We start from the raw sequence: 17975 nt of genomic DNA, 5'->3' as shown, positions 1-17975 counted from the left end.
TAAGATTCTTCTGAAATTCTGGTCGGTTCTAGATTTAACTATCCTAGATATTTGGTTTTGTCTCCAAACTTTGACATCTCATCTCCTTCATCCCTTTCCCAGATGGTTTATCAATATGTTGAACACTACAGATTTTAGCACAGGTCTGTTGGAACTTGTGTTGAAAAGTTTTAGGCAGCCTTTACCTACCTCTTTTTTAATTTCTTACTGCTAATCATTGTGGAAAATCAGCTGTGAACTGGGAATTAGTTTTAAGGATTTCTTTTGTTTTGAGTAAACAGTACTGATGTAGACTCTGCTGCTGCAGTAATTGTCTCTTTTCTGTTTCATGGGCAGTGTGATTTAGTTCTGAATATGCAGTTTGGTCTTCTGTTTCACTACAGATAAGATTATGTGTAGGGGAAAGCTTAGAAGTAAGGCTGGTTGTGTAATGTTAAGATTTGTTTTGGTGTATGAGAAGAAAGTAGTCTTACAGTAAAATGTGTATCACTTTATTCCATGTTACAAGAAAAAAAAACTTGAAAAAATGATAATAGCTAGCTGTAGTGTTTGTATTCAAAGTTAATATGGATGCTTTTATTTGTGTGCTGTTGATCAAAACACTGGAGAATAAGAATTCAGTCTGAATGCAGAATGTATATTGCTGCATTAGAAAATACAGTTATTATTTTTTATTTCTTTTATTTTACAGAATGATACCTTTGCTGATTTTGATTCCATGACAGATCGCCTTTTAGATGAAATTATACAGTATATACAAATTTATAATCTAACCCTTTCAAAAATCAGGTAATATCTGTTCTATACTATTTATAGAAATAAACTTAAAACTAGAGCCCTGTGTTGTTCTGAACTGTGATGCTCAGGAGCAGGCCAAAAGAGAGATGGGAAAGAGAAATTCAGGGAGGGGGAGGAGTAGGGGAAAGGAGGACGAAGGAGAGAGAGGGAATTCCCAGCTGAAAGAAGAGTGCACAGTGTTGAAACCTCACCTAGTCCTGTTGGTGGTTTTAGGGCAGATTTAAGTGTTACATTTAAGGAACTGCTCTCCTGTGCTTCCTCAGATCCTGCATGGTAGGGTTCTGCAGAAAAACAGATAATATTTTGAGGAGGTTGAAGGAAACTGTAATAGTGCTATGCCGAGATAAAGTTAGCTTTCTTCTGATTTTAGTCTCTTCACCAAGTATGACATAGCAGATTGTCTCTATCGTCATTCCTACAGGGAAATTCCATCTTATCTGTGACATTGAAGGGCAGCTGCATGAAAAAAATATTTCATCATTTTGATGTTTTCTGATTGTTTCATCTGCTAAAAAGCATGTTTTACATCTTAATAGAAATCTCATCCCAGTCTACGCATTCCTGTTTCCTTTTTCAGGGAATACCTGCTCCATTTATTTTCTCCAAGTAGGGTGCACCGTTTGGGCAGACCATCTTACTCACTCAGCTGTGATGCTGGAGTTAGATCATCGATAGATGAAAAGGAGCAAATTCAAGCCTGACTTCATCCATTTGTTTAGGCATCCTCAAATTATACATCTGGAAGGTTTTTTGACTGGCTAGTCACATGCATTTCTTCCAAATTTCTGCATCCTCATGTCTTTGGTAGGCCTTGCTCAGCTAGAGAAAACATCTAACGTGTTTCAACATAATCTTACTTTTTAAACAAATTTTTCTATTTTGAGATAGGCAAGATTTGACATGGTTAATTTTGTCTAAATTGATGATTGAAAAAAAAGAATTGTGTGATTGTATGTGTGTTACGCAGACTGAATGTTAGCACCCTCGGTACGGGAGAGGAGAGTTCTGTAACCCACCAGCACACACTGATTATCTTCTCTCTCATGCTGGGGTCTGAAGGCTGTAATGTGCAAACCCACCCAGTTACCTGCTCATTGTTCATACCCGAGAATTGAATTCTTGTTTGCTTTTGGTTTGCTTCTCTCGTAAGACTTTCAATCTGTAAATATTTTTTCAGTTTTATTTATTACTTGTCACTTGAAAGAAAAAAGAAATTACCAATTTTTGTTTTAGTTTCCTTTTCAAGGCGTATACTTGTGCTTGGCCCTACTGAAGCAGAAGTCTCCATCTCCCAACTTTAGCTTTTCTTCTGAGAAAGTTAAACCTATCAGCAAATACTGCGGCACTTTCCTGGTAGCTACATGAGAGAGCTTTCAGAAGGAGACGTGCTTATATGCAATTCCTTGAAGGGATGACCCAGAAGGCCCAGCACAGTACTGTTGAGAAATCCTCTGTTTGAGTAGTTGATGCATTCCTACCTCATTTTGTCTGTCCCACTGTGAAGAAAACGGACTTTGTGCTAGTTAGACGTGCACTCCTGAATGATGCTAGTTTCTCCTCGTAAAATCTCCCTGTCTTCTAAAGGAAGTGTCTCCAGACCTATAATGATTTTGTACGGCAAAAAAGCTGTCAGCATTGTGTGTCAGAAACACCTGTTCAGTCCCTCTTTTACACTCTAAGTTCTGTTACGGGCAAAAGGGAAAACACTTCATATGCAGAGCTAAGAGTTTATTGTTAGTCCAATTTTAATAACCTCATAAAAATGCAGCAAAAAATTACTATTAGTCTAGTTACAGTACTACTAAAATTCATAGTCCAAATTAATGCGGAAAAGTCCCATTCTTAATATGGCTAATAAGTGCCATTATTAATATGGCTATTAATACGGCTGTTAAACAGAAACTTTCTAGATCTTTTCTCGGGTGGTAGGCTCCCCTTCCAGCAGCTGCCTCAGTCCTAATATTAGTAGTTTCTGTCTTCCTTAAGCAGTGGGACATCAGCATCCCGAGGCTTCAGTGTAAGGAGAATGATATTCTCGGCAGGGGGGTTCTGCCTCCTTGGCCTTGGATCTGCCTGGATTTATGTTCATATTTTCAGTCTGCCCACATGCTCTTTCTTTTCTTTCCCATTTACTCATAGGTTCTTTTCCGTTCTCTATTATCCCTAACACTGGCTTTCTTTCCTGAGTTGTAAGATTGTGCTTTTGCAGTGACCATTAATAGACCCTTGGAAACCTCTGGCATATGGTGCCTGTGTCCGCACACTTCCACACCACACGTTATTCTAGTGATACACAGTTCAAGTCACACAGATTAACTACATGTTATTTATAGAAACTACAGTGAAACTGAAGAAACTTTAGGCCTGTCTTGTTACTTCACTGCCAGATGATTGTTGTTACAGCTAAAACAAACAAAAATCAGCTCAGGCCAAGACAAGTCAAGAGAAGTTCTGAGATACCATGCTGTCGGGTCAATGCAAAGCCTTCAAGTAGTGGCAAAATGCTATTTATTGTGCTCTACATTCTTAGAGATAAGAAAAGGCACTCCCTGTACCATGGAACCCAGAGCCATACTATGGAGTCAACTTCAGTGAACCAACATTTTTGGTACTGCCAAAGCTAATACCAGTTATTGCACCAGTACGCTACCCAGAGTGTGCATTGATCTCCTCTGAACAAAATCTTTGTGCTCGCTACAAGCGTGTAGCAAGCATGAACTGGAAGCTTCATTCAAACCAAGAGCAATTTGTCTTACAAAATGACTGTTTGGTAAAGAATCACAGAATACTTTAGATTGAGGGGACCCTTGGAGGTCATCTGGACCAGTTACCCACTCATACCAGTGCCACCTTCAGAGTTAATGCAACGTCGAAGCAATTCAAATTGCTTACTCAAACCCATTGAACTTTTGAGTATCTTTGAGGATGGAAGCCTTTCCAGGTCATCACATAGCTAGGAAATCATAGAACCACAGAATTGCCTAGGTTGGAAGGGACCTTTCATATCATTGAGTCCAAACATCAACCTAACTCAGACAGAAAACATCACTAAACCATATTGCTAAGCACTATGTCTACCCATCTTTTAAATACCTCCAGGGATGGTGCTCCGCCACTTCCCTGGGCAGCCTGCTCTTATAGTGTAGTTTCAGGAACTGTTTTCCTCATGTCAGGTCTTATATAAATTTCTGACGGCCTGTATTGGCCTTTCACCTGAGTTGGATTATTCAGCTTGTTTGTCATCCTCTTCCCAAAGTAACATTGGCTCACAAAAAAAGAAAGCAATTTTTAATGCTATGCATATATTAAAACATCTGTTAATTGTTTCAGCCCCTTTTTGATTATGGCTTTTGATGGATTCTTTTTTTTCTTCCATGACTTTTTATAGTTGGACAGGATTTTTCATTTGTTAGCACAGAATAATGAGGTTTTACTGTGTCTAATTTTCCAGTATGATCTGAATTGGTAGACTGGTATCATAAAGCGCCTGTAAATACTGCTATATAATTTTTTTACTTCAGTGTGTTGAGTGAGTATCTTGTATTCAGAAGATGGTAATATTGCCACCTACTGTTCAGAAATGCATTGGTTTTGCAGAGCATCCCACAGTTGCAGGTATCTGAAACAATGAGTAGGATGGGTTATGTTTTTGTCTTACATTTTCAAAACCCTTTTTGAAGGGCTTCCCTTTTCCTGCCTCTTCCTTTTTGATTTGAGCCAATCCTTGGACCTTCCTCTACTAGAAAATAATAAAAGCTTATTCCATGTTCACCTAAATATCTGAATTTGAATGCAATGCATTACCGTAACCTTTGTTATTTTTCTAGGTCTTTACAAATTAAGAACAAGTGTTTAATCTTGAGGTACCTTCATGTAGCTAATTGTGAGCGCCTTTTTTGCCTCCAATGGATCTTTCATGTTTCTGAAGTTTTGGTTGAGATATGCCCATATGCTTGAGGATGACAGGATTGGTTGATGGATCACTGTTTTTTCCAGGGGCAAAATTACCCTTTCTTACGGTACAATAGGAAAGTTTCTCGTCCCTTTATGACATTTAGTAAAGAGTGGATAAACTCTCAGAGAACTGTCAAGAGAACATCTCTGCTAATGTTCAGATCTTCTGTAGAAAATTTACTCGAGAGCAATTATGTGGTGCAGATCATCTTCAGGATAAACTCACTCAATTTCTGTGGGCGTTTTCTTGTGCCTTAAGAAAGCTATGGTTTTATAATTCTTGTATGGACTTTATGATGTACTCTGAGAGAATGGTTTTAAATTTTAGTGTTCAAGAGAGTCAGCAGCTCAGTATTTTGTTTTGTAAATGCACTGCTGTTGTGCTGACAGCACAGAGGAAACATGTCTTTCATTTCTAAATTAGTTAGGCAAACATAGTAAGCTACGGCAAAGAATTTCTGATACTGCAGCAGTTTTGAAAATCTAGTAGTAAAAGTGAATGGGAAGAATATACGTATGTGCTTAAACTGCGTATTGGTAAGGAACAAATAGCCTGTTCTGTATAATTATGTCAGAGTTTAGGAGTTATGGGGTGGCCATGCCATTCTATAACCTAACATTTGAATTTTTTCATTTAGCTTTAAATTGGAGTTTTCAGAGTCAGTAATTCTTGCTTGGGAAGCAATTAAACAGTCGAGTAACTTTTTTAGCACTGTATTTTACCCAGGTATTACAGGTAGCTTTGTTTTAGCTATTTTTGTTGATGAATCTAGTGCTACAGAGTAAACGGAAAAGATTATCTTATGGGTGTAATGCAGCACATATATGGTCCAGCCACGATAGTTCTATTTTTGCATGGTTGTCTATTCTGTCCATGTCCTGAGAGTACATCTGTAAAACAGGAAGACTTGTGGGTATGAGAGTAGGCACCTCAGATTAAATTATAATGATTCTTAGATACATGAGGCTAAAGAGCGCCATCCATCATTCTCCTAACTCACTTATCCAGGGAAACAACTACAGGTAATATTCTCCTGGCAGACATATTCTTCAATTGCCTCCCTCAAGCTGATAATCACTTCTTTTGGTCCAACTGCTAAGCTAAGATACGAGGTTTTGCATCCACCTTAAAATAGTCAGATTCAGTTAAGTAATGGTTTTACTTAACTTTATTATTTACTTAATAATGGGAGTAATGGTACTCCCTTACAGGAGTACTTTTGAAATCCTTCTCCACTAGGTTGTTTCAGTAACTCTCACACATTTATCATATTGAGTGCCATCACATGCCAAAGCAGTGATTTATTCAGTCATGCACAGCTCATAAAGTATTTTCTGAATACTTGGTGCTAAGGGAAATACACCCAGAAATAATTTTGAGTTTGGGTGGGAGACGCTGGTGGAAGGATAGTTTTTTTTCACTAGCTTTTCAAAAAATGATGTATAAAATAAATCTGGAGGAGCTTGAAACATGTTTGTAACAAGTTTGTGCAGCTTGGGAGATATGGACAAGCTGTGTTTTATGTGTGACCCAAAATACAGGCTTCTGAATGGAAACTTTTATTAATTTTTTTTCCTATGCTCTTTCAGCATTTTATGATACCAGTTTTATTTTTCTCTGTTTAAAAGAAAAAAAAAGATTGCCATCAAATTCTGTTTTATACTGTTTTTTCTTTTTAAACAGCTTTATTGGTCATTCACTGGGTAATTTAATAATCCGTTCAGTGCTCACAAGACCTCGATTTAAATATTACCTCAACAAACTTCATACCTTCCTGTCTCTGTCTGGACCACATCTTGGTACCCTCTACAACAGCAGTGCTCTTGTTAATACAGGTAAAAGTTTTATTTTCAGTAGTATAAATTTAGGGGAAATTTTGTCTTTGAAATGCACTTAGCTGTTGTTTCATGTGGGGTGCACATTTCTGCATTACTTTGATGATGAAAAAGTGCACATTTCTGTTTCATAAGAAGAGAGAAGGGCTATAAAAATAAGGACGCACAAGAGATGGTTGACGTAGGCGTTCTCCTGTATGTTTGATTCAGGTTTTCTGTTACATCGTACAGAAACTCCAGTTTCAGTCTGTTGAGCTCAGTTTATTATAAACTGAAATTTAATATACTTAATCTGTAAAACAAGTGGGTAAGATGCATTAAAATAGTTCTGAACTACTAGTGGTGTCTTTTCTCTCTCAAAAATGTCTTACAGTAAACCTTACAACCTGCAGTGTGTTTCTGCAGCTGTGTTTGTACCTTTGAATGTCTGTTTTTCTAAAGATTAAATGTAGCTCTAGAAGAGCTTGTAGAAACTGCTGACTTTTGAAATAAATGTTAGAAAATATTTTCAGGTAGCATCAAATTTTTAAATGAAAACTTGTTTCTGAGGTTACCACCTACCTTGGAGAGCCCAAACCCAAAATGAGTAATATTTCTTTTCACTAAATATAAACATGCTCATTAAGCTCTTTAAAAACAATAAATAAATCATGAATTACTTTGTTTAGTGCCAGTTTATTTCTTGTTTGGTTTATTATTTATTTCATACAAAAATGAGGAGGAAAAACTTCTCTTTTTTTAGCTTAAGAGAAGTGAACACGAATTGCTGGTGAACCAGAGTTACTGTTGGAGTTCATAGAAGCAGAGAGAACATGAGAGCTCTTTGAATTTGGTTGAAATGGTACCGTTTATAGCCCTCAATATACCACCAGCGAGGTTCGCTTCAGGATAAAGATGTCTACAGTATAATTCACTATGGGCACCTACTGGGCCATTAACCTAGTATAGCTGTGGACAGTTTCGTTCAAGTATTTTAATCTATAACTGAATCTTGCCCAAATCACCCAAAAGCGTTAGCATTACTTTGCTTTTAGAAATTGTAGTTTTTCAGGACACAAAGAGGCAGGGCTGTTTGCTTGTTTATATAATCACGGCACATGGCTTTTAGTTAACTAAGGTTCAAGTTATCAAAGTATAATCCAGAATATATGCATTGAAAAAAATAAGGATTTCGGGAGTATTTAATCTCTTTCAATGTACTAAATGTCCGATTCTTTTAATCTTCCTCTACATTTCAAATTCCTTAAGATTTTGGAAAATAACAAGATAGTAATAAGTAACGGGTATTGAAGCCTAAATTGCTATATTGTATGTATACATTAATGACCTTCAATAAATTCCTTCCGTAGAAGACAACTATTTCCTTGGGGGTTGAATCAACACATTCTTGAGGCTGTAGGGGTTTAGTTGCTTGCTTTTCTTTTGCTTGGCAAGGGAGAGAGGATTTTCTGAAAGGCCAGTAAGCCAGCTGGCTTTGCTCACTGACTAACAAAGAGAGTACAGCATCATAGAAAACACAATACTATGATTTTCTTCCCAGAAAATTCTGCTTCCTTTGTTCAAGTTATATTGGTGGGTCCGTGAAGTTATGTTTAGAAATCTGAGAAGTAACACTTGTTGTCTATGCTACATGTTTCAACATCAAAATGTTCTAATATTTTGTAAATTATTGAAATAGAGTTTGTATTTTGCCTTATGGTTACCTTATTAATGTATTTTCACTTTTTGTAAGTATAGTTATTTTTTCTAGAAAGGCATGTACATTAGTGGAAATAACGTTCTTCGTGCTTTATTATATATAGAAAGGAAAGAATAATGAACAAAAATTGTAAATGTTTCTGGGCTTGACAGTGCTGACATGAAAAATAACATCTGAGGAGCTAAATATATGGACTTTACATACTTATGTTTAATTAGTTTTCATGTTTATTGTGGATCTATACTCATGTTGTACCTGACAATGCAGGGCTGTGGTTTATGCAGAAGTGGAAGAAGTCTGGTTCTTTATTGCAATTGACGTGTCGAGACCATTCAGATCCACGACAAACATTCTTATACAAACTTAGTAAAAAAGCAGGTAAGCTTTGTTAATACTTACTATCTTTTAAAGGCCACTGTACATAAATGTGAATAGGAAACCTAGAAAAAAAACTTCTAACAAGCTCCTCTTCCAGTTTGTGTAAGAGTTACTTTGGCTTTAGTCCCATATTCTTCAAGTAAAAGAAACAATAAACCATTTTTGTTGCAGAGGTGGACCATTGGTTTGATACTTTCCTTTCTAACTAACGAGCAGAAGTTCTGAGGGCAGCCACTATGCTGGGGTGTGTGTATATATATATCTATCTATGTGTCTGTGTGTGTGTATATATATCTCTCAGCTTCTTCTTGAGCCACTGAAGCTAGTGATTTCAGTGTGATAAGTACATATATACTCTTTTAGGATTACCTGATTCTGTATCTGTTTTTCTTATCTATTCTATAAATGCAAAATTCCGCTTTAAAGTTTTTGCTAACCTGTCTTTCATTTCCTCATTAAGATGGTCACGGAAAACAAAAACTCATTTTGATAAAGAAAGGTGAAGTTGTACTTAGCATAATAGATAAAAAACAAATTAAATTATTCATACTATATCATTCGTACAGTTTTCTCTGCTTTGAATATTCAGCTGTTGGCTGAGAGCCAGTTTTGGCAGTGAAGAATGTGCTAGTTGGGGGTTAGCTTGTATTAAGCATTATAAAGTTATTGAGGACTCATCGGACAGGTATTTCTAAATGTGTGTCAGGCGAGCAATTGTGGTGCCAGAGATGCTCATGGTGTTTTGTGAAAAATCTCGGCACATTTCTCCATCAAAATATTTGTAGGGTTTCACAGCTGAAATATTGTGGGGAGCAAAGCAGTACAGAGATTTGGGCAGGAAAAGACCGACCTGGGCACGCTACTGGCTCATATTCAGCAAATAATTGATGTTAGTCATTGATTGATGATGTTAGTATTCTTCAATGAAAAGGAAACGTGTTCACCTAAACACAGAGATCTGTGATTTAGAATGCGTTCATTTGCTTGTTCTTTTAGAAGTATATCTGCAGAAGAGTTTTGTTTGCAGAATTTCCTCAGATCTAGTGTGGGAGATAAAGTCAGCTCTCATTTACCAGGTGAACTCTGGGAACTTTTCAGTTTCATTTTCAAGTAATTGTCAAGGCAGAATGACAGATAACTTATTTTAACAATTCTCTTTTTCTGTTTCTGGCTTATAAATAGGAATTGATTCTTAAAACTGTAAATGCTGTTTCAAATGATTGATTCAATAAATTACAGTAAATGACAAGTGATTATGATTAATTAAGTGTCTGCTATTCTGAGTCTGTTTTTCTATAGCATTGTATGTGGTTTGTCTATCAACTAGTTTTTCTTTCATGCACTTAATGGAGTGTTACAGTTGTAGAATATTTTTTAAGAGTCAAGTACAACTCTCTGATTGCCCAGTTATCAAGTTTGTTAAAGCAGAAAGAGTGACCTTAAAAAGTTAACTTGTTAAAGCAACCTTAAAAAGTTAACTTGTTAAAGCAACCTTAAAAAGCCCACTATATATATATTACCTTCAAGTTTAAAAATTACGAGAACAAAATAATTTTTCAGGCCGTGTAATAGGTTATCTTATGAAAACAAATCTTTATTTCAGAGAATAGTAGCAGGTTGTGGGAAGAAATTGAGGCTTAAATATTTGCCATTTCTGATTGGATTGTTGTTGAAAAAAAAAATCTGGATGTTTTCTTTCTGGGCTTGATATTCAAAATTCTAGTAAACTAGAACTACATTCTCTCTTACAATTATCGTCATTGCTAACTGCTGGTAAGGAGTGAAATCTGACCTTACTTGCTTATAAGGAACAAAAGGTAAGAGGACTGAGTATTTATTCCAAATGAAGAGAGTTAAAGTTTATGGTGATTTTTGAATTTTAAGTTACTTTAAGTACTGGTCACTTTATGCTGGCAGTAGAGGTATTTGTACTGCCTTGAACCCAGTAGAAAACTTAGTTTTCTGATGTTGCTTCTTCAGAATGATAATGCTTAGAATTATATTCTTAGACAATAATCTCCTTGAAGTCTGCTTGTCATGTCTTCAGCAGCCACAATCTGTCTGGTAATTTCTGGGGGTCTTGGAAATGATTATTAATTTCATACCGTGACAAGAAATTGCAACAGGTTGGCAGCTATGATGTCATGGGTTCAATACAAACACAATTGTAGTTACACAGATGAAAAAGTATATAAAAATTTCTCTTACGTGTAAATAGTGTTTCATGTTGTAGTATTGTGGATTCAACAAAAAATAGGAGTTTAATTTTTTGAAATGTACTTGATAAGATTTTCAGACACAAAAACAAAAAATATATAGTCCTCTATTTTCTGCTTGCTTGGCTTTTAGACATTAGTATGTATATCCACTTAACAGAAATAAGTACTTTTTGTAACTGAACAGTTGACATTTGCCATAGGACTTACAAAGGGGTAATTATGCAGACCTGTCTGTAAAGGGATAACTGGGAACGAGTTAAGTATTATTTGAAACGGGTGCGTTGTGCAGCATAGCACCATGTAGGGATTCAGTGACAAGTTCCAGAATTCGCACAGCTCCGGATTTCTGTTTCCACTTAATCTATTGGTTATGCTTCAATATTTTCTACAAGTGATAACTGCACCTTCGTGTTTACTTTCTAACATCAAATGTAAAAATCAGCTAGCTTATGAAATACCAACTGATTTTTTGGCACATTACCAAAATATTAATAATCAGAAGTTTTTAAGAGCTTAAGGAAGGACATGCATTTCATCAGTGTATTCAAATTGATTGCGCTTGGAGCACATTGTAATTTTTGTCTGCAGAAGCAGAAAGGCAGTAGCTTCAGTGAAACTGAAGATGCAGCTTCAGGGGTAACTTGAGAACTGTCCCAAGCACTTCTCCCGGCTTCTCTAATTCACTTTGATTTGTGCAAAGTAAACAAGAGAAGCTCCTCTTCTTTTTTTTTTTTTTTCCCCACCCTCTTCCATTAGAGTATTTTGTTTCTTACCTTATTTACATTTTATACTCAGATAGTAACATTTTCATTAAAATGAACATATTCCAGGGACTCCAGGAAAATAAACTGTAAATTCTTGATTTATAGCCATTGCCACCCAACAAATCTTCACTTTCTTGTTCGTGGTGCTTCAGATGGTTGGTTTTGATGGGTTCAGAGACCCTGCCTTATATGTTAAGAAACTAACAGTGAGAGAGAACAGTTTAATTTATATGTAGGCTGGTTTTGATGTTCTGATCGTCTAAGTAAAATGTCAGTGACATGTAACATTTGGTTTTAGTTTGGTTTCAGACACGACTTTTGTGTGTGAATACCTTGTTTAGAATGCCAATACACTGGTTGGTACAAGTATTAAAAAAAAAAGGGTCCAGTTCCATCGGTTGGTCTTTGTCTGCAGAAACTTGAGCCTGTCAGTCACCTGAAACGACATTAACTGAAGACTCTGGAGGTAGATCCCAATTTGATATCAATTGCAATTTATCATTTGCAATTAAGGACTTGGCAAATAGAATGACTGCAAAACTTTGGACAGAACTCGTTCTCCTGTAATGAATGATGATATGTGCTGAGACTGGCTTCCATAAAGCAAGCCTCAAAATCCTGTTTTCTGTCCCAGTTGTGAATTGTTTGCTCACTGGTGGGAGCGCTTCCTGACACAAACTTCGGGCCTGCAAGTTTTTGTACCTCAGCTTTAGTTCTGACCCTTTTTTAAGTCCCGTTTCTCAGCCGTAGACTATGCCCACATTAGCACTCAGGAATGCATTCAGAAGCAAATCTCCTCATGATCCCTGTTTACTTCAGAACACAATGAATGAGCTTTAGCAGCCCATGCACGTTGCATCCACAGGACCAGACTAGAGCTAGTCCGACGTAAACTCTCCTGAAAATGAGCACTATGATGGATGAGGGATTCTTAATACCAAGGGGCTTGCTCTACAGTTCTTTTCCTCTTATGCCACAGGGTACAAAACATGCCTGTGCAGCCATAGTGTCGTCCAGGATGTTTTTGTACTTACGTACATAGGCTTAGATTCGTATGTCGTAGTACTTCCACAGGTCTTGATTAGCAGAATTCTGACGCGCTTGTTTATTACCTTATCTCCCTCCTTTAAAAATTTGCGTTTTGCTAATCTCTGAAAGGAGGAAAAGATGTTTGGTTTGTTTTTCATTTACATCCGTGTTAACAACAGATTAGCAGTGAATAAGCGTGGTTGACTTGTTTTCTTCTTTGAGATGTCTGTTACGTACAGGATATGAGTGTAGCTTACGTGGTGCTGTTTGTGGAGGGAAAAAGCTTTTCAGCTCTTGACTTGCGGGACTCTTTATAACTTGTGATGAGGATGAGACTAGAATTGAAACAGTATCCCTGTTGGTAGCATGGCATGGAGACTAATCTAATCGGCTCTGCTAAAACGAAGGACTTCCCAGCCCTCAGTAGCCCTGTTCCAGCAACGCTGGAAGAATCTGGTAGGTTCTATAGCATCTGGAGCCAAGTTCTTTAAAGTAAAATCTTCAAGGCAGGCTTTGAGCTGACATGAAAACTCTTGAGTTGATGTAAATCTAGCTTCTTAATCAGTCTTCTGCAGCTGAAAGTCTGAGCTTCCTTGCATCTCTACCACGGCATCTTAATCTGAGACCTCAGTTGACTCAAGATTCCAGTGCTTGGATTTTGGGGGCACGATTCTAGCTCTGTGTGGGATGTGTTAACTTCACAAAGCAGTGCAGAAGACCAGCTGCAGGAGATGGCTGCCTTCCAGGGCATAGTTTTTGAAGTCCCTGTTTTCAGATTGCATTTTTGGCAAAGCTTCCAGATCCCTATTTCCAAACAAGTTTGTAAATGGACAGAAATGTAGAAAATGTTGGGAGTATTGTATCTTGACAAAACTGAGATGTTTCCTTCAAGTCAAAGCAACCAGGTATGACCCTGAGCTACCTGATCTAACATCAAAGTTGGCCCTGCTTTGAGCAAGCGGGTGGGATCAGGTGATCTCCAGAGGTCCCTTCAAACATAAATGACTCTATATGATTAGTATATTCCTGAGGAAAATGGCAGCTTACTTAAGGGAATCAGATTGTTGTACCTTTTTTTTTTTAAGTTCTGTCATAAGTGATTTTGATTTGATTATGCTCAGGAACTCTGTGGTATCCACAGTGAATATTGTCCAGTGCAAATAACTGAAGCCTTGTTTTGAATTAGTTAAATGGGAGTGATATGGAATTTTGTCATACAACTCTCGGAGAATATCGGCAGCCCATTGTACCAGTGGCTCCATCTCCTGTTCCCTACTTGGATGTTGGCTATAGCTAGAGGGCAGACAACATCTGATTCTGGTGCCTGAACATATATAAAAATGTATTCCTCTGTGATTGCAGTTATGAATTACCAGGTCCCTACCAGGAACCTGCTGTTCCAGACATATTTTTCTACTTGACATATTATTTGGAGAACTTGTTCATGAATTTATAGGTATCATTAATTCACTGATGGATGTGAATGGCATGATGGCTAAATGATGGAAATTGTGCTCTCTATGTATGCTTAAATTCACCTTGACTGAGATGGAAGTTCCGTTAGGTGATAAGGATGATCATAAAAATTTGGAAAGCCCACTAAAGGTTCGTTACTAAGGGAAAGAGCATTCTGTTTTATGGGACCAAGCTTGTTATTTCAACAGTGATCTTTCATTTGGATTGTTCTTTTCCAAGCTATTTCAAATCCTGTTGAAAAATGTAGTCAGTTCTTCCTAGTTAATGACAACCTCAGTGTTTTTTATATTATGCTTCAAAAATGTGTGATCTAGTCAGTAGATGGTGTGATGTGATGAGTTCAAATGTATTTTGTTCTCATAGAATTAGGTTAGCATTTTTGCCTAACTACAACAGTCTGGAAGTGCTGGCCTAATTAGATTTTGGGGTTGGTTTCTTAATTCAGCTGCTGAAAATTTTGCAAGAAAAAATTGTTCATTAATTACTTAGAATAATTTTAAGTTTGAGATTTTTTTTTAATACTTAGAGTATGCATGACAGATCTTGTGTTATGTGCGGTGTGGGAAAATAAAGGTGTGCATCATAGGAATTAACTGATCTGTATTGTTGTTCACAATTTATTCCTGAATTTTTAATTTAATTAAAGGCAGAATATGTTTAAAGTCTAGGAAGTGAAAGCACAACATGTAAAGATGACCAGTGGGCCATTTTTTACTGTGGCATAAATAGAAAGTTGCTTCTTTGTCCACAAGTACACTTAATTTAGCCACAGTGTAGCACTGCACACTCCCATATTAGAGAGCATTCTCTGCCTATGTCTTGAGTAGTCCTGTAGCCTGTCCGGAGAGCGGAAAGGATGCTGTGAACACCATGTGGTTCCTTCTCATTGACAAATGATTTGAGTTATCTCATGTAGAAATCCACGGGGTTGCTGGGCTCTGCACATTTATATACACCGTTTTGACTCCTCTCTCATCCATGTAGTCGCATGTGATCTATGTCTATCACATGAACCATGTCAGAATAAACAACTTCAAGATGTAAGACGTGGACTTTTTTCTTCAAAATTGTCACAAAGGGCTGTCCAAAGAAAAGCCACCCAGGAATAGTTAAACAATAAAACTTACGCTTATGAAATACCCTGTATGCCTTCTTTGCTCCAGCTGAAGGGTTCCCTAAAACACTTTTTCGTAAAGAAAGATTCCTGATATTTACCATGCCTAAAATGAAGGGAAGCTCAAGACATTATTTTTGTGAACCAGACTATGAAGCATAAAAATGAGTCACTGTGACCAAAAGGGGATGCCTAATTTAGTAGACTGTGATGTCCTAAGCCTGTTGGTTGGGGTTTTTTTTGGGGGGGTGGGTGGTAGGTGGGTGTTTGTATTATGTCGTACACGAGGATGAAGAGAATCTGTTTGAATGTTGATTGCTGTAGACTGACGTTCCTCTAAAGATTCCCCAGGATATCTCTTCCTTCTTCAGGTTGATTAAAAGCTCTAGGCAGTCCGCTTCTTTGTACCTTTTACATGAATGCTAATGGGTATTTCTCTAGAGAAAGTGCGTATCAAAAAAACTTAATACAAGATAGATAGACTCCCAAGGAATTTATGAAACTATTACAGATTAGCCTGCAGAGAATTCCCATCCTTGATTTATTCCAAATGTATTCTTTTCAACACAGTACAAAGTTTTGGAATTGGCATCCACATCTTTCTGTAGGGTTTGCTGCAGTCACTTCTCATCAGATGTCAAATGAAAGACTCCAGTGATTTAGCTGATCTTTTGAGACAGTGTTGTTTTTCAGTGGGCACAGGCAAAAAAAAAAAGAAGCCCAAACAGATTTCCTATTTGAAGAGGACAGGAACCAGGATCTAGTTTGGATGCATTTTGTATGTGGTTTTATGGATGTACAGAATTATTTTTTTCAATTTTCTGTGAAGTCTGAGAGGATACATTTACTTTTCACATGCTAAAGTTGTTCAGCATTGTTTCTGTAACTGACTTGGTTTGGAGATGTAGTCTTCAACACGTGGAGCATACAAAATACTGAAAATTAGGAAACAACCTCTGAAAACAGGAAAGATTTTTCACTTTGGGCTCCATTGACGGCTTTAGGAACATGTATTAGTAATTAGTATATATTCAGTCTGAACAAAACAGGGAAACTAGAATCCAGAATTTTGTCCTGGCAGTATAGCTTCTGAAAAGCAGGTAGCAAATAATTTATTTTTCTTGCACAATCAGATCTCTCTTTTTTTTTTTTAATAAAAGTAAAGTTTTATATGTGGAGAAATTTCTTTGCACAGAAAACATTTGTTGCATATTCCAAGAAGAACCTTTGAAGAATTACTTTATTTGCAGTATTTCCATAATTCTCAGAATGGCCTAAGTACATTTTATAAATTAAAAACTAACAGTTACAGCATCTGACCATTCTTCTCTGGAAATTAAAAGCGGGGCTAGTAGCATCGGTGCAAAACTCATTAGCACCGAAGCAAATAGAGTTGGATCAAATCTACCAATGATAAGATGTAAGCACCTGACACCTAGGAGATTCCCAGAGAGCCGTTCAGGCTGGCTGCTTTTAGGTATAGCTTATCTTTATGTATATCTAAACTGTTTGAACATTTTCGGGTTCTGCCTAACAGTTGCCTTTGTATTTAGCTGTAGATGGCTGCAATATTCAGAAGGGGCTGTTGTAAGGCAAAAGCAACCCATTTCCCTAAAATGCTCCATCATATCTGTTCTAAAGCAGATGGGCAGCACCAGAAATCTGCTGAAGCTTTTTAGAGAAAACATAACAATTGTCTTAAGGACTGTAACTCCATCATTACTGGGGGTTCCTACCTTTGCATCATCTTACTCTTTGAGTGCTTGTCCAAGAAGAAGGAAGTCTGGGTTTAATTATAAAGGTTTAATTATATCTGGGGAGTTGTGTTGGTTGGACCCTGTACCTGTGCTCAAGGTGATCTTGTAATAAATTGGTGCCAAATTTAAGTTGTAAAACATTTAATTATTGTGTGGTAATTGTCAAGGGATTCGTTATAATAGATACCTTTTTCTCTTTTCCTGTAGGTCTTCATTACTTCAAAAACATTGTGTTAGTGGGATCTCTGCAGGATCGTTATGTTCCTTACCACTCCGCTCGCATTGAGATGTGTAAAACAGCTTTAAAGGATAAACAATCAGGTAATAAATATCCTGAAAAATAAACAGACCACTCAGGTTAAGCCTCATAGGTCTCAAATTCATCCCATTTCATTTTGGATACTTAACTGAGGCACCTCTGTTATGTGTTTCGACGCTCGGGGCTTACTCTGTAGTAACAGAGAGAGAAAATCCATGCGGGAGCTGAATTGCTTTCTGCATCTGTCCTGTTCTATTACATGCAGAAGGAGATGGAACTGAATAAATTTCTATCTTATAGACTTTGCTGAAAGTTAGGTGGGATGAACACAGCCCCTGAGGCATTACTCCATGAATAGGGAGGACAAATAGCTTTGATTTTTGAGGACCTCAAGTTGTAATGTTGGGGACGTGGGCTGTATTTAGTCGAGGCTTAATACTGGCACTGAAAGAAAAGGTAGTTTTCCTATTTTCAGCGATGGTTGTTTGTCGTATTCACCATGACAACATCCCAGCACAACGGCATTCTAGCATTATATATTGATAAATAAATACCTTTTGCATAGTGTAGTAAATCAATAGTGATGAGCACATTCCCACTGTAAATGTACAAATACTAAAATACATAGCTTAAAATTATTTTTCCAAGGTTTCTGAGGAAATTAAGCTTCCTGTATATTCTTAACAACAGCA

The 17975-nt window shown here is 37.1% G+C and overlaps 1 protein-coding gene across 5 annotated transcripts in view; it reads left to right on the top strand.

Annotated features, from left to right (window-relative positions):
- FAM135A (family with sequence similarity 135 member A) overlaps positions 1 to 17975 on the top strand; it is a 97636-nt gene that overhangs the window by 78087 nt on the left and 1574 nt on the right. For 3 of the 5 annotated variants that reach the window (XM_063330238.1, XM_063330239.1, XM_063330237.1), the window contains 4 exons: positions 692 to 789; positions 6437 to 6588; positions 8555 to 8665; positions 17232 to 17345. In XM_063330238.1, coding sequence (XP_063186308.1) covers positions 692 to 789; positions 6437 to 6588; positions 8555 to 8665; positions 17232 to 17345 — 475 coding nt within the window. Of the gene's footprint in view, positions 1 to 691; positions 790 to 6436; positions 6589 to 8554; positions 8666 to 17231; positions 17346 to 17975 lie in introns of those variants that run through there. The other 2 variants (XR_010070435.1, XM_063330240.1) reach the window with 2 other exon arrangements.

The sequence above is a fragment of the Chroicocephalus ridibundus genome, chromosome 3 (genome assembly GCF_963924245.1).
Source record: "Chroicocephalus ridibundus chromosome 3, bChrRid1.1, whole genome shotgun sequence".
Taxonomy (NCBI): domain Eukaryota; kingdom Metazoa; phylum Chordata; class Aves; order Charadriiformes; family Laridae; genus Chroicocephalus; species Chroicocephalus ridibundus.
This window is presented reverse-complemented; position numbering and strand designations above follow the sequence as displayed.